Raw genomic sequence first — 26,632 nt, forward strand, 5'->3', positions numbered from 1 at the left:
CATACGCAGTCCATAATGGCAACTGGAATCAACACGTTAGCTGCGTACTGTCAGTTCATACCAGAGACGGTAGATAAATCGCTGTTCCGGTATGAAGATGTGGACCCCAGAGAGGCCGACTTCTTTTCCCGCTTCTCTGGAATCGAAGTTGAGGACGAAGACATCAAGTAAGCATGTGAACCAATCGCCGGTAACAATTGATCTCTAATTCAACCCTAAAATAGACGATGCGGCCAATCTTCCTACAACAGATGCCGCAGCACGTCTAGTGGTCGCATGCCGCAAGCGCTTCTTCCCAATGGACGAGGAAATCTCTCACACCTTCGGGTTCAAGTTCTTCGCTAAAGGAGCCGATCGAGCGCGACTCTTTCGTGTCTACTGCCACATCGTCCACAGCGGCACCGCAGACGAACAGCTTCGAAAGGCATGCGAGGACGACGACTTACAGGAGCTCCTGATATCGAGCTGCAATAAGACGGGCCTGGCTGACGATGCCGCTTGGCTCAAAGGTCTCCAGGGCTTCAGTACCAACTCGCAATGTCCTGATTTTTGGGAATATCTTCTGTGACGTGGCGAGCCAGTGGTGTCCTCCCCAACTCTGCGACACCATCATGACGGATATTCGTCCTCTCGCGAAGCGCCAAGCCTTTGTGTTTTGGACACAGATGAAGCTTGGTCTGATTCCTAACGTGGACGAGGACAATTGGATTGACCTTGGATTCTGTACGGCTCCCAACTGGCAGAGCTTGTTGCACATGCGGCGCGCCTACCGGAAGCTTCTCCACGAGACATGTCTCGATGAGTTCTGGAGCGCCGTAACGCACTCCACTATCCCATTCTTGTTCGAAAAGCATGGCCTGTCTAACGAAATTTCTGGACTTCGCAACTTCAGAGGCCTAATGAAAGTCGTCGGGCAAAGTTATGAAAGTGTCTGGCAGCTTAAGAGGTATGCCCAATGGGAGCGAACTGGGCCGGTCTCCGCCGTTGCTGTCGACTACGGATTTATGAACTGCAAGACGCCGAAACAGTGTCAGCGTCTCCGCCAGCTGTACGCTGATTACTTCGCAAAGGGGAAGGATGAAATGAAGTTGCATCAAGCGTGTATTCGCGGCAACTTGGCCCCATTTCTCCGAGAAGCTTTGGGTAGACTTTCGGTACCCGATCAGCTGCTTACCAACGCGTATCCCGTGGAGCCTCTGGATCAGATGGGTATGATCACCGTTGGAAAGACCATCTTTGCGCCGCCGTCAGTCCACAATGAAGCTGAAATTGTTGCTCGCGCAGAAGGCAATGGTGCCAGAGTTGTTTCCATACTGGAAAGCCATACGGATAGTATGCGTGGTATGATGGAGGACATGGCAGCGTCATTGCATGATTGCACTTACAGTTAGGACATTGATATTTATGTCTGATCCATCAATGGTTTGACCACTGCAGGTTTGTTTCGAAATAACGATTGAGAGTCTCAGGACGGGTTCAACCATATAGTCAAAGAACCCAGTTGATGCAACCTCGTGGGTTTCAATACTCATCATCCTTACGTCCGTTATGTTATCATTCATCCAGATTTATGTTGAGTTTAGTAAATCAATCGCGATTGGAGTATCCCATCGAGTGCGAGTGGACTGCAGTACATAGGCCTCTAGTTTTTCTCCAATTCTGATCAACCACGAAATTCGTTATTCGCTAAAAAAAAGTGTCGATCCCTCTATATATGAGTTGATTGGATATTATCCCGTACGCCTTTGTACTGCAGTCCACTCGCACTCGATGGGATATGCAATCCGCCTTTTATATCTCTATGAAAACATCCGTCGTCCCTTAACATCACCTAAACTGCGCTGCAAAGTGCCCCACGTATCCTGCATACGTGGGCTCATGTTATCTTTACTCGAAAGTACAAGGTAAATAACTCGAATACGTCGACCATCCTCGCTTACGATGTCTCCATCCAGTGCTATGAGTATCTGTACGGTGCCACTCGGTGAAAGCGCTGAATGGAAGCTACAGTCGGGCATGTTCTCTGTGCTGTTGCTATGCACCTCGAATTCAAGGAGCCAATCATCAACGTCGTGGTCCGCGAACTTGGGATCAAGAACCTCACAGTTCCATTTCAAGTTCCCCTCGCTTTGACTCACTGAGAGAAAGACGAGAAACCTCTCATTGCGATAGTTGATTCTCAGTATCAAGCCTCCAAAAGCATGTGTCAGGGCTGACCGAAAGCCAACTGTGCTGTACACTGGCCTTGATATATGCGATGTGGGGGTCTGCTTATGCTGAGGAACCAAGCAGTCGACTGAGGTAATCATTTGCCGGTTTATGTCTGTGGAAAATGATTCATCGAGGATGTTGATGTGAAAGCCATACTCAAACAGATGGCGATACGGCCATGGCATGAGATCCTCTGTATTCCTCGAGATCTTGTACAGAAGGTACATTTCCTTAGTCTCGCATACGATAGATCGGTGTACGGGAAATGGGCAACCAGGGAACGGGCATCTTCGGTAAATGTGGCCTTCTTCCATTAGAGGCAGGCACATCATTCGTTTGTGCTCCGGGTCCGCATCATCCGTGCTAATGACGGACAGCATGGCGCAGAGACAGTTGACTGCAGCTACCACGGGAAGCTTGATCCGTAATCCGACATTAGTGACTTGATATGGCGCGCTCTCGAAGTTTCTGTGCGTGGCCACGAAAGAGCCTGAATTTGAAAAGACTGATGGAGAAGGAGCCAAAACGCTCTGCCATTGATCAGGGGTCTTGTCTGCATCCCAAGTCCAGCAGAAAATGGTGTGGTCATCGGCGGACTTGATGATTTCCTCTTGCAGGCGTAGAAAAGCCCGCGAACCCTCTCCGTACAAGAGCGGCATATTGATGTCGAAGATGCCGAGCAGGCAATAAGCCATGTCTTCAGGTCGTGTTGTGTGTCGATTGGATGCCCAGCTCATACGTGCGGCAATGCTTGCCGACCAGATTCTCCTAGTATCGGCGAGGTAACTAACGTCGATACCGGTGATCTTTGAGATTTTGAACATTAGTTCAGATTTGGTGCCGATCTCTGTCCATTCCTTGGTGAAGAAGAAGACTTTCCGGGGAGCTAACAACTCCTGCAAGGTCCACCCCCGTGTAAACCATCGACTTGAGCCAAAGCTTGAGTATTGGTTGGTGTGAATCTTATGGATGAGCTCATCCTCCCACTCAACATCAGCCATGTAGACAATACAGACGGTAGCCCGCTCGTACCACGCAAACATGGAGTTGATCGCCTCGGAGAGCTCGGCGCTGCTCGATTTGTCGATACAGATGGTGTCTACCCAGAGGTAACGTAGCTTGTCATCCCGCGTCTTCGAGCAAGCATTGATGATCTTCAGGTACCCATCCTTCTCCAGATACTCAGGAGAGGGGTTGCCGAAATTTGTGATCCATTCTTGGAAGCTGATCTCGTCACTGCCCCATGTATGAGATAGAATGGCGTATCTTGGAACTTGCTCTCCTGCATTGAATGTTTCAATCTCAAGAGTATGCACATTGATCAACTTCATTGCTTCTGGACGCTCCGCTGGCGGTGAGTTGAAGTTGGTTAGCTGCTGATGGCCCCACAGATGCAGACCAGTGTTGCTCCTCATTCGTGGGCTAGAGTTACTGCAACAGTGTGTAAAGCCCTGGACACGGTGGTTGCTGAGGCGTTCACTATTACCGACCTGAGTGTCTGGCTACCTCATAAGCTGATACCATGTACCATCCTATGCAGTCCGCAAGAGCCTACGATGGGTTGTGCGATTGGTCTTTTAAGGTAATTATCACTCAAAACATAGCTTGGCATTGAGAAGCAGTATATCGGCCTTGATGCTTCAATTCAACTGCAAAGGCTCTTCTAGTTCCATAGACAACAGTCACACCTTTTCGCTCGCAATAGTGGTATCATCCAACAAAATCCAAATCGTCAACTCCTCAGACATATGACCCCTCCATCAACTTCAAAGCTTCGGGCTATGAAGGCCCTTTGAAGTACCAGTTACAGCCTCCTCATCAAAGTCTTGGCTGTTGCTGTCGTACGCTACCCTGATGTCATCAATCTCCTCGCCAACCTCCATCCACCTGTCGCTGGTCGCGGGAACCGGGAAAATCTTACACAGACCCCAGTACATGCCGCTTGAAACGATGAAGCCAGCGAAGAAGTTGATGTTGTAGATGTATTTGGCACCAACAGGAACATCGCGCCCAATCTCTCCAGCAAAACCAACAACGTTGATGAGAATTCCGCCAATGTAGGCGGCATAAGCGCGCCAGTTGATACCCCAGGTGTAGAAGTAAGGCCCAGCCTTGCGAGCATCGTAGAGCTCCTTGATCTCGAGGTAACCCTTTCTGACAAAGTAGTAATCGGAGCACATGACGCCGGCAATGGAGCTGAGGAAAACGCTGTATGCCGAGAGGTACGTTGTAAACTTGTTCGAGTCGGTGAGCAGGGTGTAAGGGCACATGGCCAGACCGACAGCAGCACAGATGTATCCACCGCGGCGGATGCTGAGGTAGCGGGGCAAAAGGGCCGTCATATCGGTTCCTGCAGAGACCGAGTTCGCCGCAATGTTCGTACCGAGTTGAGCCAAAGCGAAGGAACTCGCGATGACGAAGACTCCGAATCTCTGACCAGAGCCACCGTCGTCGATGAATCTCTCGAGGAGAGACAGCGGGTTCCAGATGGGTTCGTCCAAGTTGTAGATGACGGTCGATGAGGACGAGACGATGATGCCGATGAAGGAAGTGAAGGCAAATCCAGTGGGAATCGTGATAAGCTGAGACCACAAGGCGTCGCGGGGCTTTCTAGCGAAACGGGAGAAATCGGGATCGTTAACGATGAGCGTCGCGAAGTTGGCGATAGAGGACATGACGCCCTTGACAAACTCCCAGGCAAGGTCACTGCCTTGGAGTTTTGCAGGCTGGCGGATGATGGGGCCAACGCCACCGGCGCGCACAACGGCCCAGATCAAGAACGCAATGCCGGCGCAGGGAGCCACGTAAGACTTGACGGTGAAAAGATGGCGAATCTTGTGAACAGGGAACCAAATGGCTGGCAAAGAACAGAACCAGAAGATGAAGAAGGAGACGTATTCCGCGGTCGAAGTACCGGAGTCTGATGGGAAGCCTCCAGGGTTAATCGTTTCGCGATCCTAGAGACAATTAGCTGGCGTGCTGCGAAGAAGTCTCTGTTTTGACTCCCACTCACCCAAGATTTCCAAATTGATCGGATCATAAGGTAAACACAATTGCCTCCGATGTAAGCTTGAACACCGTACCAGATGCAGGCTAGAAGGAGGGTGGTTAGTAAGAAGGCCCCGCGCTCACGATTCGACCAACTCACCCATCGCAGCTCTGTTGAAAACTGGCCACAAACTGCCCCAGATGCCGAAAGATGATCTGTTGACAACGGGGAAACCGATGTGGTAGACAGCACCGATGCGACCAGTCAAGCAAATGAAGGCACCAGCAATTGCATACCCCAGCCAAACGCATAGCCAGGACTGCCACCACGAAAGACCACCTACAACCATGGAAGACGAAATCATCCACGTGTTGACGTTGAAGGAGTCAGCGACCCAGAATGCCACAAAGTTCCACGGACCCCATTGCCGTCTTTCGGGTTCGACACTGTCCACCTGTCAGCAAGATGTCCAGGGGATTGATAAGCGGTTTTGCCGCTGTCGCCGACTACTCACGGTTTGAGATCGTGGTTCGTCAGCTAAATGGACGCATCCGTTAGTCTCAGTTCGGCACGCGAAGCGGTTTCTCGAGGTGGTAGGTATGCCATACCATCAGCTGCGCCTTGGTCAAGCCGGGCTCCGACTCAACGGCCAGCTTATCAGCCCAATATCTGAACTTGGAGCCATGGACCTTTTCAGGCCGCGCGCTCGTGGTCGCAGTATCGATATCCATCGTGTCGATCTCGGGAATTTGACGGGCGCGTAGAGGTCGAAAGAAGTCGAAAATGCGTACGGTTCTCTCAAAGATTCAAGAATGACCACAAAGGCCGGAAGACAACCTTTCAAAGACCGGGATGCGGTTCGTCACACGATGCGATGACGCTATGCACGTCAAGGTGGTAAGCGAAAAGTCGGGTCTCAGGGTCTCAAAGGTTGTGATCTGCAACGTGCTGCACCCTAAAAGTGGCGATTCCAAGGCAGAGGGTTGAAGAAAAGGCCCAGGCTGGATCTCATCCAGACACAAGAAACAAAACACGCGAGGATGTCGCCTGATATTTATTCTGTGTCCGCAGGCCCGGTGTTGCTGTTGGACTGGGGAGTTTGATAACGGTCTTGGCCCAGAACGCAGACGAGTCTGTCGTAACTTTGGCCGGGGACATCGACTGATGGCCCCGGAAATCGCAGCGACGCCCCCCACATTGACAAGCTCTTTTTCGCTCGGATTGCATTCCTGTCCCGCTGGGGAGACGACCATTGGGGAAAAGTCATGGCATGGGATACCAACAGACGCAGGCAAGAAAGCTACGAACCGCATTCGGGCAAGGGTGCTGCCGGTCACGCCGTGATTGCAGCAAATTGGAGAGCGCTGAGCTCGACAACGACGTCAAATCTGATCGAGTAAGAGCCCAGAGGCCTGTACCAGAAATCCGAAAATTATGTCTCCTTGGAAGGATTGGACAGCTGCCATTGGCCAGCCCGAGGAGAGGTCTTATCAGGGGCGTTGGAGACTGGGGGAGGTGGCGCTCGTAGCACAGCGACGAAGAACGGCTCCCGCTCAGCACAGATGCACCATGATGCCTGCTCGGCATGGGACGGTGCGGCTATGTATGATAAGTTAGCCTGTCTGGCAGGGGTAGCTTATCGTTGGCTCCAAAACCCCGCATGCTGGGAAAAATCATTACTCGATCTCATCGAGTCAACCAACTGACGGGAGTGACAAACGGCTAGATTTGGGTCGCCTCGTGCATCTCGGGACTTGATGGAACAGAAATCAGCTAACGATGCGGAAGATTTTTCACGAACTTGGGGCCGCGCATCGGTTCTCGGCCCTATTGTCGCTGTCTTTGTTCACCCTCGCCAGCACATGAAGTTCTCTTCGCTAGCGACTGGAGACAGAGGAGCAGTAGGTTACAGGAGCACGGTCAGCGTGTCGTCAGTCTGGAGAAGGGACCCTCAATGAAGCTGGGTTTTTGACGTCAAAAAAGTATTGCGTGCTCTGGTAAGGATATCGAATTTGAAATTCCATCTGTCAAATCTGCACGATGTATCTTGCCGCAAGCACCAGTCGTTCGGATGCGATTGGCAACCAATTTCCAACCATCAATCAAGCGCTTCTAGGAACCTTCTGCCGCCCAAACTTTGGCGCTGCAGCCACACCGGTACTTCTTCGTCTTGTCTCATGTCCTCTGATAAGATGATCTGTTGATAGATGCCACACCAAGATAAGGGGGTGCCCAAAGGGAGACCCCTGGGTCCCACTACCTTCGCGTGGCTGGGGATCTCCCCCCGTCGGATCGACACCATCAGTACGTTCCACTTATCTCCAGACATCCCCAATTTCTTCCCATACCCAGGCACTCGACCACTTGAACCCCCATTCCAAGGGAGCATCAGCCGAGCAATCATGCTGCCGCCCGCCCACGGGAGCCGGGCAAGGTTACCTGATTTCCGGCCTTTTGGGTGGTCGACCCCCGGCGATGCTGCTAGCTAGCACGCGTGATAAGCCGTGGCCGCCGGCGCAAGTTCAGCCTCTGCGGCCAAAGGACAACCACACCAACTTCCACCAGCCGCGTGCCTTTGACAATAATTCCTTCACCATCGGCAGATTATGGCTTAAGGAGCACGAGAGTACAGAGAGTACAGAGTGTCGGTCTCCAACAATGTGTATCGAACGTGTACGGAGGTACATGTGGAAAGCACCTATGTAGAGCGTTAAGCACACAACATGGTTCACCCTGATAAGAGACATGCGGGTGCGCGCCGCCGGCCGTAGCAGCAACGTTCGAGGCCGGAAATGTCAAGATTCGCCTACGCCACTTTGCCTCACTGTGGCTGTTGATAACGTTCTGGTCGAGTTCTAGACTAATCGGCACCTCATCCAGCGGCATAATTTAGGAAAGCGTCCATCGGGTTTATTTTATCACTTGTTGCTTATGCTTCGGTCTTGCGCTACAGTATTACATGCCGCCATTGCCATGGGTCTGCTGATGCTGCGATTTGCAAGCTAAGAGACATATCCAGGCCAGTTGTTTCATGCTCCTATCTTTCAGGCTGCTCTTTGGAATGCCCTAGATGAGTTCGAAGAGACTTGCAAGATCGTTCCTCAATGATCGAGTTTCTACCAGTCTGTGGTTGAACATTGCAATCTCTGAAAGATATTCATAATGTAGCAAATGTCACTGCGAAGGCCCATGTTGGTCAGCTAGTATAGCTTTATTCTCTACTAATACTACTTTCCACATATGCAGTATCGGGGCGGGTGGAATAACAGAATAACGGTAACGACAAAATTTGAAGACAGAATGAGGAACAGCGATAATAACGACGACGACGAAGACGATAATGATGAAGACGGAGACGATGAAGACGAGGATAATAACGACGAAAATAATCATAACAATAGTCGTATAGCTACAACTCAGGCAAGAGCTTCAAGTAGTAGTCCGCCCGGTAAATTGGAAGTATCCGCCCGAATAGCAAAACCCATGTAGGGAAGCATTATTGAGCATCGGGATCAAGTCTATGATCTTCGTCGTGGCTGTGGTGTTCCCATGTTCTACGAGGTTGAATCTTGGCCCTGAAAGGTCTATTTAATTGCGATTTCATTCTATCTAATTGTAACACCGTGTGTAGTTACGTAGCATGCACAGCGAGTATCTGGAATAGCCAAAAGTTAATGTACGGCAAGCACCTTGAATCAAATAATTGCTGTTGGAAATGATTTCGTGGAACTTGGTGTTAAAGTACTGACCAAGCAGGAGATAAATAATCAGACTGTTGTCATTCCGAACAAAACTCGTGAGGCATGTCATTGATATATACTAGTCTTCTTCTATTTTCTAGCATTGATAAGTCGTAAGTTTTCATTCCCGCTTGTCTAATATAATACCAAATATTTGTGAGTTTCAATTTTACCCGTCCCCAATGAACGCTTTCCCAATGCAATGTCTATTTGTAGTTCGATTCGAGGTTCTTAATGGCCCATTCCCTCCGGGCGTCAATCCACTCCGACGAGAATGGGTAATCGTTGTATCCAATTTCTGAGCCCTTGATGTAGAAGGACTGCCGGTGGTAGTTGTTGAGAGAAATACCATGCTGCGCGCGGTAGACGAAGTCAGGGTTGGCCAAGAAGCTTCTACCAAAAGCAACGATGACGTCCCATTTCGCGTAGTGTGTCTCCAGGGCCTTCGCCGCTGTCTCAGGTGTGTAGCCTCCAGCGACAATCACGGGAGACAAGTTATCCCAAATATCCAGAATGAAGTCGAGGGTCTGTTGCTCGATGGAAGGATCCTGGCTGGGCACCAGTAGTTTTGCCGGGTCGCCACGAGCCTCAACCAGAGACAAGTAGGCAAAGGGGACATTCATCTTCTTTAGCTCGCCGACGAGGTAGCCGTATTGTTCGTGGACATTCGATGACTCTGCGCCCTGGAAAGAGGCGTAGGGGGAGAGACGAATGCCCACCTTCTCAGCGCCAATCGCCTCAACGACAGCCTTCGTTACCTCGAGAGTGAGGCGAGATCGGTTCTCGATAGATCCACCCCACTTGTCGGTACGCTGGTTGACCGAATCCGAAAGGAACTGATCCAACAAGTAGCCGTGAGCCGAGTGAATCTCGATTCCGTCACCTCCAGCCGCAATCACTCTCTTGGCAGTTGCGACAAAGTCTTGGATGAATTCCAAAATCTCTTCCTCCGTCATCGCCTCAGGAACAGCAGCGCCCGGCTCCATGGGGACTGCGCTGGACGACCTGTACTTGAAACCGCGTGCCTTCTGGTATTCGGGGTCTGCTGCTCGACCTTGGCCCCAGATTTGTTGGAACCACACTGACTTTTGCTCGTGAACCGCGGCAATGACTTTTCTCCAGGCCTCGACCTGCTCATCCGTCACGAAAGCCGGGCCTGCTGGGACTCCGGTATCCTGCATCGACACACCAGTAGCCTCGGAGATGATCAAAGTTCCCGGAGTTGAGGCACGCTCGCCGTAGTATCTAGGGACGAATGGCATCGCTACATGGTTCTTATCGTTGCGGTAGCGAGTCAGAGGAGCCATGGCTATGCGGTGGTTGAGCTGTGAGTTTCCCAGCTTGAGAGGCTGGAACAGCTTGCTCTCCGAAATGTTGGCGGTAGACATCGTGATGGTGTCGGTGATAGTGCTTGAACCAAGTGGGTGGGTCCGAAGTCAAGTCTCTTGCCCGAAATGTTTTGCGTGGATTGCAATTACGCCAATGACCGATGAAGAATGAATCGCTCTGGTAAATGTAAGTTGTATACTCGGGAGTGCGCTCAAGCAGTCAACTGAAAAAAGATGCGAGGCACTTATATATAGAGCCAATTCATCCGCGAGGTATTTGCAACATGCATCAAGCTAGTCGGCATTCGGGGTACGCGGGAAAGGCGTGGAACTCGATTACAAAAAGACAATGACGCAGAATGGCATTTTCGCCTTGGTAAGCAATCAGTCCACTAGGCGATTCGGCGATTAGCTACCCATTTCTGTGCAGCCACGACTCATAACCCTGGTGGTTAGACAGCGGAACAAAGCGGAACGGTGCGGAATAGTGGGCAGAGCAGGTTTTTAACGCAAGATGACCCTTCGGCGTAAGAGCGCAGCATTTGGGAAGAAATGATGTATCGTTGCTTGGCATTAGTCGCAGCGAAGGTTGAAAAAAGATTGGCTGCAATTTGCAGTCGAAAATAGTATTATCTCTATCGTAATCGCTCTGAAGACGTAGCGTGAAGCCCGGGGAGTATCGGGAGGAGCATTCTCGTTTTCGCAAACACGATGGACTCTCAAGGCCCCGCACACCTGGAACGGGGTGCCGCTTTAGCGTTCCGGCTTTCGCTCGGGGTCGGCGGAGTCGGGTCCGGCCATGTGGATCGAGCCACCGGAAGGAGAATTGGTCAAGGACGAATGCGTCTGACAGTTGCCAAGTGACTTCCATCTACCTTACTTCAATATCAGAGAAGATTGTGTGAGTTTTCAATGTTTCAACTTGGTTCACTATAAGCTTTAGTTTTAGGCTGCTGCATTCTGCCCCCAGACACCATCAAATGGAGCGTTTGCTCAGGCAGCATACCGGACACACCTTTGAATGAAAACATGAGTCTTAGCCGTTGTTGGTATCAATTGGCGTCTTATTTGGGCCATTTACGGGCCTCAGGGAGCATGGTAGGGCGTGCTGCCAAGGGCGATCTGGCTTTGCCGTGCAAGTTTGCCATCTAGGGCGTGCATTAAGGCGAAGTCTGAAGAGGACTCGGTTAGGTGCCGGGGTATTGTGTTGTTTTCCCCGCTCAAATCATGAACTTGACCCTGATAGCAGACCAGACGTTATGCATCAAAGCCCTTAGACATCACGATGTTGGCATCCAGTCGAGTTGCAGTTACAAGGGATGCTACAAGGAGAACGTACGTCTGGATCTCCATGAGCTCGGTTCTGCCAGATGGGAGGTAATCATTAAGTAGTTGTGGATCGTGTTTTTGATATCGCAGGTTCTGGACTCGTGAGGACAATTACTAATGTAGTATGGCATTATAGGAGTGTCTGATATACAATCACCTTGCAAACCAGGAAAGGGTAAACAAGCAACCCCGGTCCCCTAGAAAGGGATTTCTTTTATGGCTGCCGGGGGACGCTTTTGAAGCCGCGATGAACAACGATGTTCAAGATTGAATTGGGCAGTTTCCCTATGCCTTCGCAAGGTTGGTCTCCGAGGCTTCCTACGCCCTTGATGGCACAACTGGGCTTGACATAGTGCTGGATCTTGTTAAGATCGAAAAGAGCTCGCGGAGTTATAATTGGCTCTTTGTATTTCAAGGATATTAGGCAACTCGAATTAGACTTTGCCGCTCTCCTAGTTCTTGGCGACCTTTCTAGCCCATCCACATAGACTTCGAGTATTTTTTTTGGAACAGCTGAACGCCCGGCAGCTTTAATGCCTGACATGCACACGAGATTGTGAGATTTCGTCTTCGAAAACTTCCTCTAACATGGTCTTGATCAGTGATCAGAATATTGGTAATAACAATGGGTTCCATCACATTGCATATTGCTTATCTTCGACAATGTCTGAAATCTGTTCCTTGTTAGTAGCAACTTTCCGGTTTGATGCCAACAACCAAAACGGTAGGTCAAGCGGGCCTATCGCCCAGTCAAAGGCAAAGAGGTTAACTGCACTTCAACTTGGTTGGCATTGCCATCGCCCATAGATTCGCTCATAACCTCTTTTTCTTTGGTATCCCATCGAGTGCGAGTTAACGCCAAAAATACATGCCCGCTTTTTTCTCCAATTTCCTTGATATCAGAATTTCTAAGTGGCTAGAAAAAAGTATTAGCGTGATGTCCTGCTTGTTGATTAGCGTTCTCCGCACCTTGGCGGATTTGGCGTCAACTCGCACTCGATGGGATAGTCTTGTTTGTACCTTCGTATCTCCGAAGCCTCACAACAGGATATATTAGACTGAAAATCTTCCGCGTTCCCAGACTTTTCTTTCGTTCTTGTCTCATCTGGCTTAGCAACACAACATTGTCGGCAAGCCACTCAGCAAAAACAATTCAGACAAACCAGCTCTTCATTCGAAAAGCTCTACTATAATTAAAATCTGCCCACCCTCACCAGACACTACTCTCATCAAGCAAACAACAACCAGCAACCAAAATGCGCACACAAGCTTTCGTTCTTCTGGCTGTCGCCGCCGTTGCTCTTGCCGGTGACCCACCATCCGGTTACCTGCCTCCCTCTAAAGACCCAAAAAGATGCCTCGAAAGACTCGACGAATTTCCCAATCGCTCCGGAACACGTCTCGATATCCTGGACGGCCGTTGTGTCAAGGCTCGCACGTACAAGGGCAAATACGGCCCTTACAATGGCGACCACTTTTTTGAGGCGTGCTGCAAGAACAAAAAGGGAGAGTTCACGGAGCCAACGTGGGTCAACCTTGACCAGTGTATCAGCTATGACACATTTTTCAAGGAGGTTGAAGCCGGAAAAAACGGTGGAAGCACAGTCAAGGATAAGTGCTCCAAATGTGTGGTTGGGGATGATGGGAGGGGCATGACCTCGCTCACGCCTTTCCTGAAGTGTCACTGCAAGGGCGACGACGGAAAGGACGCAGAGTCCAAAATAATTCTTGGCACGGCGACCTTCGGTGAAGACAGTTTCTGGGTCGATGACGAAGGCAAGCTCCAATGTGGAGGTGGAAAGGAGTCAAATGACAACGACTGAGACTTGGACAACGACTGCGACTTGGACAACGACTGGGACTTGGACAACGACTGGGACTGGGACTCCTGGGAGAAGAATGATGATGATGATGACAAGTGGGCTGTCTGAGTAACACACTGTACCTTACTTAATTGCAACTGCGTGTTCAGTGCCGAGGACATAATTCCAGAAATGGCTGTATTATGTCTTAGCAGTACCACCAGTGAGTATCTCATACAACCAATTCCGAAATAGAAGCTTGCCACATGTGCCTTGGTCGATGTTCCATCACAGAATCTTACACTAGCTGCATCTACTGAAGAGTGACCTGGCCATTGGTAGAGTCTTCCATGAAGATACCACCAAAAATGATTGCTTCCTTGATACCGGTCGGCTGAGCAGCCGTTCCAACAGGGTTCTTCTGCAGAGAAAAGTGGTACTCTCCGAGGCCGGCCATGTCTATTGAAGTCAGCTTGGTGCCAATCCTCTCTAACACAAAGCTACTAACCGTTCTGAACAGGCTCCGTAACCTGCTTGAGGGGGTCGGTGCCGGTGCTGTGGAAGACTTGCATGGTGCTGATACAAATGAGTTAGCCCTCATGCCCATACCGCAGTAAACTTAAATGAAACATACTTGGCAGTGAAATCCATCTTGATAGCAAAGTTCTCAAACTTTCCCTCGCCGAAAGGTGTAGAGAAGATCTTCTGAGGTTTGGCAGTGGCCTTGGAGTTGCCGAAGATGGCGATATCGTTACCGTTCTCAGCTCCGGTGCGGACATCAAACTGGTGGAAGCTAAAGTCCTTGGACTCCAAGTTCATTACTTGATAGTCGTGAGTCACGTTGAGAGGCTTGGTCGCATCGCGCTGGATAGAGAAATGCATAGTGCGGACACCGGTAACAGCCACATCGTTCAACTGCGAACGGATACTGGGCAGGAGATCGGCGCGGCGGATGTTGGACTGTGCCTCGCCGCCCTTCGGGATGAAGACGGATTTGTCGTCGATGTTAATGGCAAAGGCCTTGGTGTTGGTTGACTTGTCAAACTAGAAAGTGTGAGTACGATTCCCGGGCGACTCCAGATCCGAGGGCTTACCAAAGACGGTTCTACTTGAGGGAAAGTGATGACGTCGCTGAAAACAAGGCCTATTGCACGTATGAGCTCCCAGCTCTGAAATTTCATTTGCATCTCTTACCATCTCCTTTGACGACGGCACTCTTGAAAACGCTCTCCAGTACGTTGAAGTTTTCAGGCGTGGCATCTTGCTTGATACGACCATCAGGCAAGACGAGCGCTGTAGTGTTGCCCGCCTTCGCGGCGCCGCCAGTAGCACCACCAGTAGCACCGCCAGCGTTAGCCGTGCTGTTGTTGGCACCGCCGGCCTGGTTGCCGCCTTTGTTGCCACCTTTGGCCCCAGACTGCTTGCCAGTGTTTCCATTTCCACCGTTACCTCTGACCGACAAGCCAGAGCCAAATTCGGCGGGAACTGGTCCAGCAGCAACAGATGAGGCCAACAGGCCAACGAGGGTAATGAAAGTGGGCTTCATTTTGTTTCTTTATAGGTCTCGGGAAATTCTAGAGAATGTAGATTGATTAAAGACTCTTGGCCTTGAAACGAACGGATGCAGAAAGAGCAAGTGGCCGGCACTGCGCAATAGAAAGGAATGTGCAAGGAAGAAGCGAAAAAGAGAGTTGAGACCGTGTTGTCAGAGTGGAAGTGATGAACTGTTCAAGCCATGATTATCATCGCGGCCTTGCGGCCAAGATATATGTCAACCCGACGGAAGCCTCCGATAGTGTCGTGCCTTATCCCATGCCATCTGAAGATAGAGTTCAAAACTTCAGACTGCATCTGTCCGTACACTTGCGACGATTTCTGCTCCCATTTCTGACTCGTTGTCGTGTTTGGCATGATCGCAGTCTGATGTTTTAGGGACTAAAGTCTAAAGGCGGGCGGCGCAGTGCAACAAAGCTGACACCCCCAAGAGAAAAAAGATGGTGTGGTGTCTTGAGGGGGTTCGCAGGAGACGGAGAGTAAAAAGTTAAAAAAGGCCGTTGCGACCCAGGAGTTCGGACTTTGGGGGCTGTTTGGCACGGCGATGAACAAGGGTCTAGCTTGTCAGGGGTTCAATGACGACGTACTCGAGTCGCTCGAGGGAGTTTTGGCCAAGAAGTTCGAGTTTCGCTGCTCATAGCCTCCGTCTTAAAAATGTATGGGGACATGGTTCCACTGGTTCGGACTCGGGATTTTCGGACGATTAGTCTATTTTATGGTCCGCCCTACGCATATTGTTCACATCGCTCCCTCAGATTCACCATCTAGTGCCTTCCCCTGTCTCCGGACGTCCCGAGTCTCCCGCCGGCTAGAGGGCCGCATGGTGCCTCTGGGTGTATGGCGTTGTTACAAGTCATGTGGATTGTTTGGTATTATCTGTCCGATGCAATGCCTTGACGAATTTCAAAGGTTGGGGAAGGGTTGCAAGACCCGTCCATATTATGATGTTGCAAACCGTCGATGATAATGATATCATCTGATGTCCAGACTATGTGACTGAGTTCCTTACCTAACGGTTCATTCCAAGATTCTCCATCCGATTTCAAGGCAGACCAGATATTATGAAAGAAATCATGAGCGACCAAGAGATCTGCAGCGGCGGATCTTGATGCAAAGAGGATTGTCAGTACATTATGTATGGGGATATGGCATGCCCCTTTCGGTACCTGACATCCAGGACCGGCATTTGGCTCCGCGAAGTCGGAGCGATCAGTGTTGGTACGCAGCCCAAATATGCGTTACATTTAAGCTATAACCGCATCATGACCCTCTCGTGACTGCAATCTCCCCCCCCCCCCCCCCCCCCCCCCCCGGGGCTTGTGAAAGGTTTTCTCCGCGGTATCACTTCTCCAATCAAGGTTTTGATCTTTGCCCTTTGACGACCGATTCTCGCATGATGAAGTAGGTTGTTTCCCTCATTGCATAACCACGACGGGCTTCGTGATTACGATAATTCCGCCCTCAAGACCGCTCCGATGACGGCATCTCCAGATTCTTGCTTTGAATGAAGGGTATAACTCGACCCCGAAAGGTGGCTTCGCAAGGTGATCTTGAGGAGAACCTTAGTGAGGAATGTCACCTATGTACCCTGCGTGCTAGAAACACGTAGCTGTGTGCTTTGAAATCAAAAACCATTACTCCATGTACCCTTGTGAGCCCCGGGCGAGTTTGGAGAGCATGTGGGCCCCCATTTGGGTTCGTTTCGAATCTTTGCCAAGGTGCACTCAGGAGTCCTCAATCTTTCCACTCGCAGTCTAATGGCATACCAGTTGTACTAGAATATAAAAGTGTACTTGTGAAACGCTACGAATCGACCGGCCGACCACTGGTGAGGTTCCATCTAGAAGGATACGAACGGATCGCCACAGGGGAAGTAGACCTGATCTCTCGACACCTCTGACAGATTGTGGCAATCCCAAAACACCAATCAAGGGTGGCGAATGTTTGCTGAGAGGCTCTTTTCTAGCTAGTTTGGCGTTTTTATTAGACTTTTATTAAGTATCTAGACGGATAGTAATGATATACGACGGCGGCGAAAATAGAGGCGACGAAGAGAGGTGATAACAAGACATAACATTGAATGTTCTTTTTTTCTTTGTCTTCTGGAAAACGACAACATTTCTGGACCGTAATATGGGTAGCTCCATAGCTAGTTGGAATTGTCCACCGAGATACCAAGATTCTCTGCCAACACCATTAGGAACTGGCCCTTGTGCAGTCTTACGGAGATTTACACTATAGCCACCTTTTGAGAAATAATAATTTTCTTTGGAGAGGCTAGCCGCCCGGGTGGGTTGTCTGGTCTGTTAATGGGCAACTTAATGGGCAAAAGTTTCAGAAACAGACGGTGACTGGAGTCTATGACCTCCCTGATCCGCCGTTCAAGGCCCCTTGGTCCTTTCCACGGTATCAACTCAACGGACCTCGTAACAGTCTCACTTCGGAATTACAAGAGCCTGCCTGCACAAAGCTTACACCGGCCCAAAATGGCGTCTTTTGTAAGTTGAACTAATAAGTTAGGCGAAAGTCTTGAATAGTGTTGTTGTGCAAGCCTGGTTGAAATGACTATCTATGTCTGTTGCGCACAAATTGGTTGGGAGAATAGCTGGAAATATTAAACGCCGAACTTGAGAGGGCGTAAGTAGGGGGAACATGGGCTGTTAACTTGGGTAAGACGCTGGAGGTGAGTCTTAGCAGCTGATACTCTTGCTACTCCCCGAAAGCCCTTGCTCTCTCATGATCTCACCAGCTTTTGGCAAGTTTGAAAAATGAGTTGTACAGGCCTGCAAGGGCTATCATTCACATCGTTTCATTATCCGAGAGCGGAACCTCGAATGCATCATCTCGATGCTCAAAACTTCAATTTGCTAACTAGCCTGTGTCATCACGACCACTCAATATACAACATCATTGCTCTCGGCCAGCTTACATGAGTTAATGTATTATTATGTACAGCACTTCACACCGTGGTGATATAGCTCGTTTGCCGCTTCTTGTTGACTGTATGAGAAATTTCACTATACGGCCCAGCATGCAGCAGCTCCTAAAGATCACGGAAGATTCAACGTTGCAACTTGTATATTATGAATGGATCTTCCGAAAAACGCCCTGAAATGTAATAGTATTACGAATTACGTAGGGAGGGGCCAACATCTCCACGCCCCTTCATGCCGTCTACCGGTTTGGTCAGACCTCGGCAACAGACGGACGAACCTCCAAACTCCTACTATGATACCGGTGACGGCAACCACCATGGCGATGATTTGACCGGTCTTGAATTCATTGCTCTGCGTACCAAGACTGCCTTTCTTCAACGCAGCCTCCGCTGCAGCCATGGATGCCACTGCAAAAACTCCTTTCACGAGAAACGTAAGCGATAAAGTCGTCGGGTAATCGACAAACTTCCATGTATGCCCGTGTATTCTTAAAAGTTTGCGAAAGAACCTCGTATGACGTGAATAACTATTAGATAGTGGATGAAAAGTTTTGCTTGCCACCGGGTCGTCGTTGTTTTCCGCGTCATGGAACGCATAAGTGTCCACGAGAGCTTGGTAAGCACTCTGGGCGACGCTCAAAACTCTACAGGCGTAGTATATCCAGAAAGCCGCCTGCTCCCAGCCTGAAGTGCCTTCTTCTTTTGTTCTTCTAAGTCGGCCCCACCATACAACTAATACACACTCTGACTGGCAACAGACATTGAACTGCTTCTGGTGGAATCTGTGAACCAAAAAGCCAATGACTGCCAACCCAAATGCTTGGCAGGGCACAATAGTCCACACCTGCCACCGGGCTGCTAAGGTTGTCTTTGTTACTAATGGAATGGAAAGTGCGCTATTCTGGGAGTCAAGTATCATGGAGCCAAGGATGGCATCAGTCGCCTCGAGGCCCTCTAGGTTGACGAGAAGCGCGATGACCAGTGAGAGATGTGTAATGGTGAGGCTAGCGGCAACCTCCTTGATTCCCGTCGTTTTGGTGTGGAAGGTTCCAATCAGTGCCAGGAAGAGTAAGACTCCAAGTTGTGCCCAGGCAGCAAGACGAATGCCAAGTCCGCCGATGTCATCGTCAATGCACGTCTTGTTAGCCTTGGCCATGCATTTCTCAGGATCGCATTTCTCAGGATCTTCGCCGTTAAACATGACAGCTATGAGGACAATCCCCAAGACGGCAACGAATATCGGAAATCCCAGCGACTGGAGGAAAGCAGGCCCAAGGAGAAATCTCTGATTCCGGTGATATTGAATACTCAGGAGATACTGAGATACACCCAGGAGCGCTTGGAACGACAAAAGAATGACGGCAATGGCCAATCTTGATTGAGGCTGAGTTCCCATGGCGTCTTGCGTCGCACTGAGATGAGATTTGCTGGTGATGAAAACAACAAGCGTCTAGGTAGGGCTGGGGGGAAACTTTGAAAACAAAATCTTCAGCTGTTAAGAGCCGATGTAGCGAGACATTCCTTATAGAGCCCCCGAGAAATTGTGTGCAGGAAGGTGAGGCTGAGAGTCAGACAATGAGAGCCGTGAGGTTAATGAGGCTCGTGGCGATTGATGATGGTGTCTCAGCAGATATCCTGCCCTACGTAAAGCGCTAGTTTCGTTGACATCACAGGACGGCTCACAAGGCTCTCATCAGCTGAAGTCAGAAGTGACGTCTGGCAATGTGGCACTTCACCGAAATTTCATATGTACGTGGTGTCTTACTGAGCCGTGTAGGATTGGGTTGAGCTCTCTAGATGCTTGCTGACCACCAACCCAGTAGCTTGACCTATTCTGATTCAAGAAGGTGTCAAGACGCACTGCTGCCTGCCCCTTCACCGTAGAGGAAGATCTGAAATGGTGTGCTTCGCCGTAGGTCGAGATTGCCTGCCTGGCCGGATAAAAGCTTGAACTTGATGAGATCATTCATGACCATCAAGGACTGGCACCCAGGCGATAGCTCGTTCTTCAGCTTGACATCTACGCTAAGAGTCGACACGGATTGAGATTACCTACTCGAGACCCTTCGTAGAAATGCAAATTGAATCAGTCCATGAACACTCAAGAAGACTGTCGAATTGTCTTCTACAAACATAGACTTGCCTTAAGCATAGTTATCGGTCCCTCACCAATCATATTGTGAAATGTCTTGGTACTATGTTTAAGCAACTCCCTTCATTTATGTCGTCGTTTGAGAGACCACGAAACGAGTGAGTTGAACGTTGTAAATGAAATTCATACCTGCCGAATGTAGCCGACGAAGATGACCCTCAATTGATTTGCGCGGCTTCGAGCAAATCATCTGAAGCCAGAAATAGCATGTCGGCGTCAGTCAGTGACCTGTGCCGTCGAAAAGCACTTGCCGGGCAGCAGTCCTCACTCGACGCGGACAGCCGGTAATCTCAGACGGCAAAGCGAAACGCCAAGAGGCGGGCAAACGGAGAGTCTTTCGGCGCTGGGTGCTGGAGTCTCGGACGGCATGGTGGCTTGCTCCAGACGCAAGCCAACCCCGCAAAACCCCGCAAGTTTCCAAACCACCCAAGGTCGAGATGGGATCGAGGGGGAGGGACCGGGCGATACAGACGCAAAGTCTGTAATGGAGGAGACCCGGTTGGCCGACTGCTGCTCGGCCTTGAAGGAAGGTGTTTAAACGGGACCTGACAACATGAGGGTTCTGTCGAAAGCCTTGGGTGGAAGTAAGTCATACGATGGTGGTTCGCGGGCAATCCTTTAATGTCATCGGGACAAATCGCAACGTTGGAACGATCTGGTGGTACCTGAGTGTGGAGAAGGAATGCCCGAGGAACGCCTGCGAGCTTGCGGAGGAAGCGGGAGGAGCTGCGGGCTAAGGAGGTTAAGGCTCTCACATAAGGGGTGACTTCGGACGAGGAGACCAATGAAGGCCGAGGTAGTAGGGCAAGGTATCCTTTCAAACACAATGTGGACTAAATGAAGGACTGTATCAGAGGGATGCAAGTCGTTCTGACGTCGGTTTAGTTCAAGGATGTGGGTGTAAGTAGGCAGCGTCTTGTTGGAATGCGAAGCGGAGCCGCGATGCACAGGTTGTGTTCACGAATGCCGCAAAGGGCCGCGGCAGAAGGATGATGTTGGGTGTGCCGCCGAGCCTTGATCAGTGATGACCTCGCATCTCGGGTAGCGCCAGAGGCTGGGCGGATGGCTTGTGGACGGAGCAAACAGGGGCGAGCTGTCAGTCGAGTTGACAATGCGAACCAACGGGACCTAGAAGGCACCCGACCAACCAACCGTGTTAAACGAGGTTGACTATCGTAGGTGGCTGCATATCTAGGCCAGCTGCAATCCTACGGTTTGTTGCACAGCTGTGCCGCCGCATCTTCCTGGCGTTTCGGTTCCAGATCTGCGCTGCGCTGCTGGGCCTTACTCGGGGTGGCCAATAGAATACGAGATGATTCAAGAGGACTGAGAATTATCAGATCATGGTTGATGGCAGGGACCAGGCATGTTCGTGGTGGATGAAGGTGGTGTGGGATGGCGCAGATGCGGGAGATGAAAGAAAGTCGAAGTCAAGAAGGCAGACGCCTAGACACTTGACTGACTTTTAGACAAGACGGAAGGTTGGACCGATATGAGTGACTGACACAAGCCGCAGAAAGGCAAATTCCAAGAATCTGGGGAAGACGCACGAGGAGACGTTTCTTGTTGCGGTTGCAGTTGCAGTGCAGCCCACAGGTGGTTGTGTCTTGGTGTGCATCGTTATCATGTCACTGGCTTCCATTCTGTCACTGGGCGCTGGGCATCATTGGGGTGCATCTGCATCGATCGATGGACCTCGGATAAGGATAAGACGGATAAGATAAGCAGCTGAGGGAGGTATTGGTGCTTGTGAATGTCACGCCAGGCCAGGACGAAGGAAAGACCGACCGAGGGGCGCCCTTTCCGTCGGGGCTAGCGAGGTACGTGCCCACAAAACCAGGCAACGTGACCTGGATATCCACCGCCCCTCCCCCAATCTCCGCCCTGACCTATCGCGACCTGGTCATTACTCACTGCGGAGCCCCCAGACGGTGCACTGGCCAGTCTCGTCCGCTTCCGGGATTGGCCGAATGGAGGGGGAAAGGGAAGGGGGAGGCGCCAACAACTGCGTGCCAACAGCTGCGCTGCGTGGAAGCCGTGGAGCAAAGAGTGCGCTGGGCATGCAGAGTACAGCCAGACTCCGGTGTCTCCTGCGCGACCGACCACTGAGAGACTCCTGTCGCTGACCGCTGGAACTTGGAAGCCCTCCCACCCCCTTGCCAGCCCTTCCATCGCCATTCCTCATCCAGCCGGGCCTCCCCCTCCATCATCCAGTTTGGCGGGCCACAAGTGAGTCGACGTCAGGATTTATTCACCCAACTTGCATCCGATAACCACACACACCTCCCCGGATCTTCACGCCGGAACGACACGACCTCACCAAACACCACGCCGCACAACTGCTGCGCTCTCCCACGCACACGCTCCCCCCCAAAAAAGCCCTACGCTCTATCTGCGGCCTGCCAACTCTCTGCCGCCGATCACTCGCTTCCACACTCCTCCGCGATCGAAATCCCGCCCACGGGATCGAGTACCGACCGACTCGCTCCCTCTTCCACTTCTACCTCCGCCATACATCACCGACGACAGCCAGCCATCCCCGGACTGACATTCTTCGGAGAACACGACCCCTTCGACAGACGACTGAACACGCAAATAACGGCTTCCCCGCGGCTGCTCATTTCTTTTCCCGTGCGAAACCGTCTTGGAGCGCAAGCTTGGACTTTCTACTCCAGGACCAACCCGGCACGGGCACGGATGAAAGCATAACCCCCAGCAACCCGGACGACCACTACACGCTCCAGAGCCAAAAACAAGAAGGGAAAGAAAGAATAGGGGTCCCCCGATCGAGTTTTTGATTTTATCGTTTGGAACCGTAAACCTCCCCGTCCAGACACTTACGTCAAAATACAATAACGTCCTTGTGCCATCCCCTCAATCCCCCCCTCGACCGATTTTTCTCGCGGCGCACCAACGCACGCACGGGGAGCCGGGCTAAGCAACCACGCATCTCACCTCCTCCATCATCGACATTTGGCTGGGCGAACAGTCAACTATAGCCACGATGCCCTCCCAACGCCCCTTCTTCCTCTCTACCTTCTTCTCCTCCTTCCGCCAATCCACCGCTCTGTCCGCGCAGCAACCGAACAAGCACTCCACGCAGACGTCATCCTCAGCATCCTACGCAACACAGTCCGCCGCCTCGGCACCGCGTGCGATATCCTCAAATGCCGCATCATCAAGTAGCGCCAACGCCAACGCAGCCGCCAACTCCACGACGCGTTCAACATCAGGTGTCGTGAACCAGTATCCGCTACACTCGCCCCGCGGCGGCATCCCGATTCCCGGAAGCCACCCGAACCGACGACGAGGAAGTGACAGCAGCAGCGAGGGGTTCCGTGACGTTCTGGGTGCCGACAAGTGGTACATCGGCGGGCGGACAGCGGGCGGCGAGGAAAAGTTCTTCAAGCTCGGCGTCGTACGGAGGGTGCGCAGCAACGATGGCTTGAGTCTCGATCGACTGAGCTTATAGAACCGACAAGAGGATGATGACGATGACGAAAATACATCAAGAGAATGACAGGGACACGACGAAGTGGGCATGACATTAGGTACATAGGCGGACATGGGACAAGGGCATCATTAAACGAACAAAACCGACAAAGTTCGGGACATTGAACACCCCGAGGATTTCGGGACCTCGGGACGGCGTTTACGGATGGGCTAATGATTTCTTGTTGTTTTCGACGACGAACAAATCCTACGTCGTAGGGTTAGAGCACACATGAAAGTGCAAACATTGCTACGCAAAAAGAGAAAAGCATCAAGTTGGGCAAGACCACTGAACAGATTACAATACAATTTTCACCTCACCACTCGTCTCTTTATTTACGCGTTCTTTGTACATGTGCCACGGGAAAGGTAAGGCGGCGGTGCTCTACCACATGAAACGCTGCATCCGGCCGCCATCGAGAACCCGCCCATTCTCGTCTCTCCACTTGTATGGCTTGGCGATGAAGATGTACATGGTCACCAAGTTGACCAAGATGAACCACGACGTCTCCAATACCAGCCTGACATCGAATTTCTTGCTGAACCGAACTGGCGCACCGACGATCGGAAGACCCTCGAGCTTTGTGAGGACAGGGTGGGTGACCGCGTGCTCGTGGACCTTCCACGCCGGGGTGAGGAGCCGCCAGAAGACCCAGGGGAGGATGAAGTACCGCGGCTCGACGAGGGGCGCCGTGACCAAGGACAGAGTGGTCGCTAATAGCAGCAGGATCGCCGTCGACGACGACGTGGGCTCCGTGCTGTTTGAGGTCGGCTCGTCGAGCTTGATGAGGGCGTAGGGGTGGTACTTGGCGTCTCCGCCCTGCTTCTCGCCCACGACTTCGCTTTCGAGAGCATCGGTGGAAGGCGGCTTCTCCGGACGGGGCTGCGAGCTCCCGGCGCTGAAGGGGCTGTTCTCGAATGGACCGGGGCGGAGGTGGGTATACTGTCCTGAGCAGTCCTGCGTGTGGTCTGAGAGGAAGCCGCCCTGTCCGCAGCCGCTGAGGGCGTCCCAGCACAGCCAGCGGGCGACGGTGTAAGGGACGATGAGGTAGTAGCGGAAGAGGCCGGGCCTTCGGATCGTATAGCGGAAGACGTAGAACATGTAGTGTCTGTTGTCTGCCAGAGTAAAGGGATGGATGATTGTGTTGAATTTGACGACGAGCAAGGTGAGGGCGACGAGGAAGAGCGTGAGGGCGAGTTGGTAGAGCTTGTTCCCGACGATGGTCTGCAGGAGAGCGTATGCGGCAGAGACTTGCGGTGGCTTCTGCGTCGGCTCGTCCTTGTCAGTTCCCGCCTTGGGATTCTTGGTCGATGCCTTTGATGTCTCCTTGGTGGCAACCGTGCCAAAGACGGAGGTGGAAAGACCATGGCCAAAGCGAAGGACAGAGATGACCGAGGGGAGGAACAGCGGGAAGGAGAAGAAGGCAAACATTGGCCAGATGTAGAGCATCTGGGCGAGGTGGATCGTTGCGACATGGTTGGATTTGTCACCTGCAAGTTGTTAGATCAACAAGCCAATGGGAAGCGATGTGGCATACCGAGTACGACACCGCCGTTCCACGCCACGAACCCAGCAAAGAGACCCATGATGGTGATGTGCGGCCAGACTTTCTTCAACACGCGGAAGGGGTTGAAGATGGCGGCGACGCCGATACTGAGCGCGGAGACAACGAGATCTGACTGGTTAGCGAAGGACATGGTATTGAAATGTAGGAGACGTACCATCTGGCCAGGCAGTATTCAGGGGAGGATCGTGAATGTCTCCTAGGGAGTACCTCCATCCGTGGTACTTGGCACAATCCAACAGAGTTCCGAACTCAGGCTTCTTAGCAGGGGCGGGACGGAGGGATTTGACCGCCGATACAGCTTCGAGACCGCCCATGTACACGACTACCCAGAACACGTTCGTCTGTCTCATCGTCAGGGTCACTACTCCGAGAATGATCGTAGTCAGGTCACTGAGGAACGAGCTTCTCTCCTCGCGGACGCGGCGCAGATGGTGGTAATAGGCAACCAGGACGGACAAGGTCGAGACGACGTCGGTGTAGTAGAGGCCGGAGAAGAAGAACAGGACGGGGAACAAGGCGATGTTCCAGCCTGTGTGGATCGAGTAGAAGGACAGCACGACGGGCGGCGCTGGAGACTTGGCGTCGTTACGACGGGTCTCAATGAGGTGACGGCAGTGCGTGGCCAGGATGCCGAGGCCGATGATGGCGATGATGTTGACGCCTCGCAGGTCCAAGACGGAGCACTCGGGACGCAGCATCATGGCGAGATAGTACTTCGAAAGGACGTACCTGAGAATGTGAGCGACGGGTGCTGGGCATAGATGCTGGCCAAGAAGGGCAACTTACAAGCCGGGAGGAGTCGTGATCTTGTCGTCCCATTCCGTCCACCTTCCCTGGCAGAATTTTTGAGCCTGTGGAATATGAAAGACTTCATCCTAGGCAGTGTCAACGAGTGCAGCCACATCAAATTGAACATTTCTGACCGACCAGGTACGGCTCCTCCACATGCGACATGACATTGCTGCACCAAGCCCATCCAACAATGAAGATGATGCTGTAGGAGACGCGCATCAAGCCATCGTAAAGCTTGTTGGTCTTGGGACCCGATGGTGTCGGGTTACGGAGTCTCGGAGTAATCAACCACAGAAGAGTGTAGAGCACAATGATTGAGAGGAGGTTGAGCCCATCGACGTAGGCTTCGATGGCCTTCATGATGGTTGTAAGACACCCTGAGGTGCCGTTGGTGCGGAAAGGACAGGCTGGTTGATGAAAATAATTATGAAGGCCGCATGAGAACCCAGGTGAGCAAAGGAAGCGGAAGAGAATCTGAAGTCAAGAGAAAAATAAACCTGAGGCGTTTCTGACTCAATACGAAAGCTGGTCTGCTACCAAAGTTGGGCCTCCTGACTGTGGAAGTGAGATGAAAGTGAACAGTTCGCCAAACGCTCAAATGGGGGAGGTTACGCGTCTTCGCACTGTATGTGCACGGTGCATATTGAAGTTGGTAAATCAGCCACACAGGTAAGATCAGTGACATGTTTGCAGCAAAACACCTGGATATTATCACAGTATTGAGATTGAATAGTTGGTCA

At 51.5% G+C, this 26,632-nt stretch overlaps 8 protein-coding genes across 8 annotated transcripts; 3 read left to right on the plus strand and 5 right to left on the minus strand.

Moving 5' to 3' along the window:
- Positions 1 to 611: 611 nt before the first annotated feature.
- COL26b_004976 (uncharacterized protein) lies at positions 612 to 1,428 on the plus strand (the record flags this gene model as incomplete). The annotated part of the gene is made up of 2 exons (XM_053177834.1): positions 612 to 1,332; positions 1,388 to 1,428. 2 exons carry the CDS (start codon positions 612 to 614, stop codon positions 1,426 to 1,428), a joined length of 762 nt encoding a protein of 253 aa, XP_053038143.1.
- A 1,482-nt stretch (positions 1,429 to 2,910) lies between these two features.
- Positions 2,911 to 3,542, minus strand: COL26b_004977 (uncharacterized protein; the record flags this gene model as incomplete). Its single annotated transcript, XM_053177835.1, has 2 exons — positions 2,911 to 2,979; positions 3,003 to 3,542. 2 exons carry the CDS (start codon positions 3,540 to 3,542, stop codon positions 2,911 to 2,913), a joined length of 609 nt encoding a protein of 202 aa, XP_053038144.1.
- Positions 3,543 to 3,977: 435 nt separating this feature from the next.
- On the minus strand, positions 3,978 to 5,931 carry COL26b_004978 (uncharacterized protein; the record flags this gene model as incomplete). Its single annotated transcript, XM_053177836.1, has 5 exons — positions 3,978 to 5,168; positions 5,225 to 5,304; positions 5,360 to 5,646; positions 5,715 to 5,737; positions 5,809 to 5,931. The coding sequence occupies 5 exons, from the start codon at positions 5,929 to 5,931 to the stop codon at positions 3,978 to 3,980; spliced, it is 1,704 nt and encodes a 567-aa protein (XP_053038145.1).
- A 3,215-nt stretch (positions 5,932 to 9,146) lies between these two features.
- Positions 9,147 to 10,328, minus strand: COL26b_004979 (uncharacterized protein; the record flags this gene model as incomplete). The annotated part of the gene is made up of 1 exon (XM_053177837.1): positions 9,147 to 10,328. One exon carries the CDS (start codon positions 10,326 to 10,328, stop codon positions 9,147 to 9,149), a length of 1,182 nt encoding a protein of 393 aa, XP_053038146.1.
- A 2,525-nt stretch (positions 10,329 to 12,853) lies between these two features.
- Positions 12,854 to 13,420, plus strand: COL26b_004980 (uncharacterized protein; the record flags this gene model as incomplete). The annotated part of the gene is made up of 1 exon (XM_053177838.1): positions 12,854 to 13,420. The coding sequence occupies one exon, from the start codon at positions 12,854 to 12,856 to the stop codon at positions 13,418 to 13,420; it is 567 nt and encodes a 188-aa protein (XP_053038147.1).
- A 292-nt stretch (positions 13,421 to 13,712) lies between these two features.
- On the minus strand, positions 13,713 to 14,945 carry COL26b_004981 (uncharacterized protein; the record flags this gene model as incomplete). The annotated part of the gene is made up of 5 exons (XM_053177839.1): positions 13,713 to 13,858; positions 13,908 to 13,975; positions 14,034 to 14,443; positions 14,494 to 14,543; positions 14,594 to 14,945. 5 exons carry the CDS (start codon positions 14,943 to 14,945, stop codon positions 13,713 to 13,715), a joined length of 1,026 nt encoding a protein of 341 aa, XP_053038148.1.
- An 8,099-nt stretch (positions 14,946 to 23,044) lies between these two features.
- COL26b_004982 (uncharacterized protein) lies at positions 23,045 to 23,512 on the plus strand (the record flags this gene model as incomplete). Its single annotated transcript, XM_053177840.1, has 1 exon — positions 23,045 to 23,512. The coding sequence occupies one exon, from the start codon at positions 23,045 to 23,047 to the stop codon at positions 23,510 to 23,512; it is 468 nt and encodes a 155-aa protein (XP_053038149.1).
- Positions 23,513 to 23,917: 405 nt separating this feature from the next.
- Positions 23,918 to 26,252, minus strand: COL26b_004983 (uncharacterized protein; the record flags this gene model as incomplete). The annotated part of the gene is made up of 5 exons (XM_053177841.1): positions 23,918 to 25,023; positions 25,071 to 25,208; positions 25,255 to 25,829; positions 25,887 to 25,975; positions 26,028 to 26,252. 5 exons carry the CDS (start codon positions 26,250 to 26,252, stop codon positions 23,918 to 23,920), a joined length of 2,133 nt encoding a protein of 710 aa, XP_053038150.1.
- Positions 26,253 to 26,632: the final 380 nt, after the last annotated feature.

This window comes from Colletotrichum chrysophilum (assembly GCF_026319265.1).
Source record: "Colletotrichum chrysophilum strain AFK26 chromosome Unknown scaffold_32, whole genome shotgun sequence".
Taxonomy (NCBI): Eukaryota; Fungi; Ascomycota; class Sordariomycetes; order Glomerellales; family Glomerellaceae; genus Colletotrichum; species Colletotrichum chrysophilum.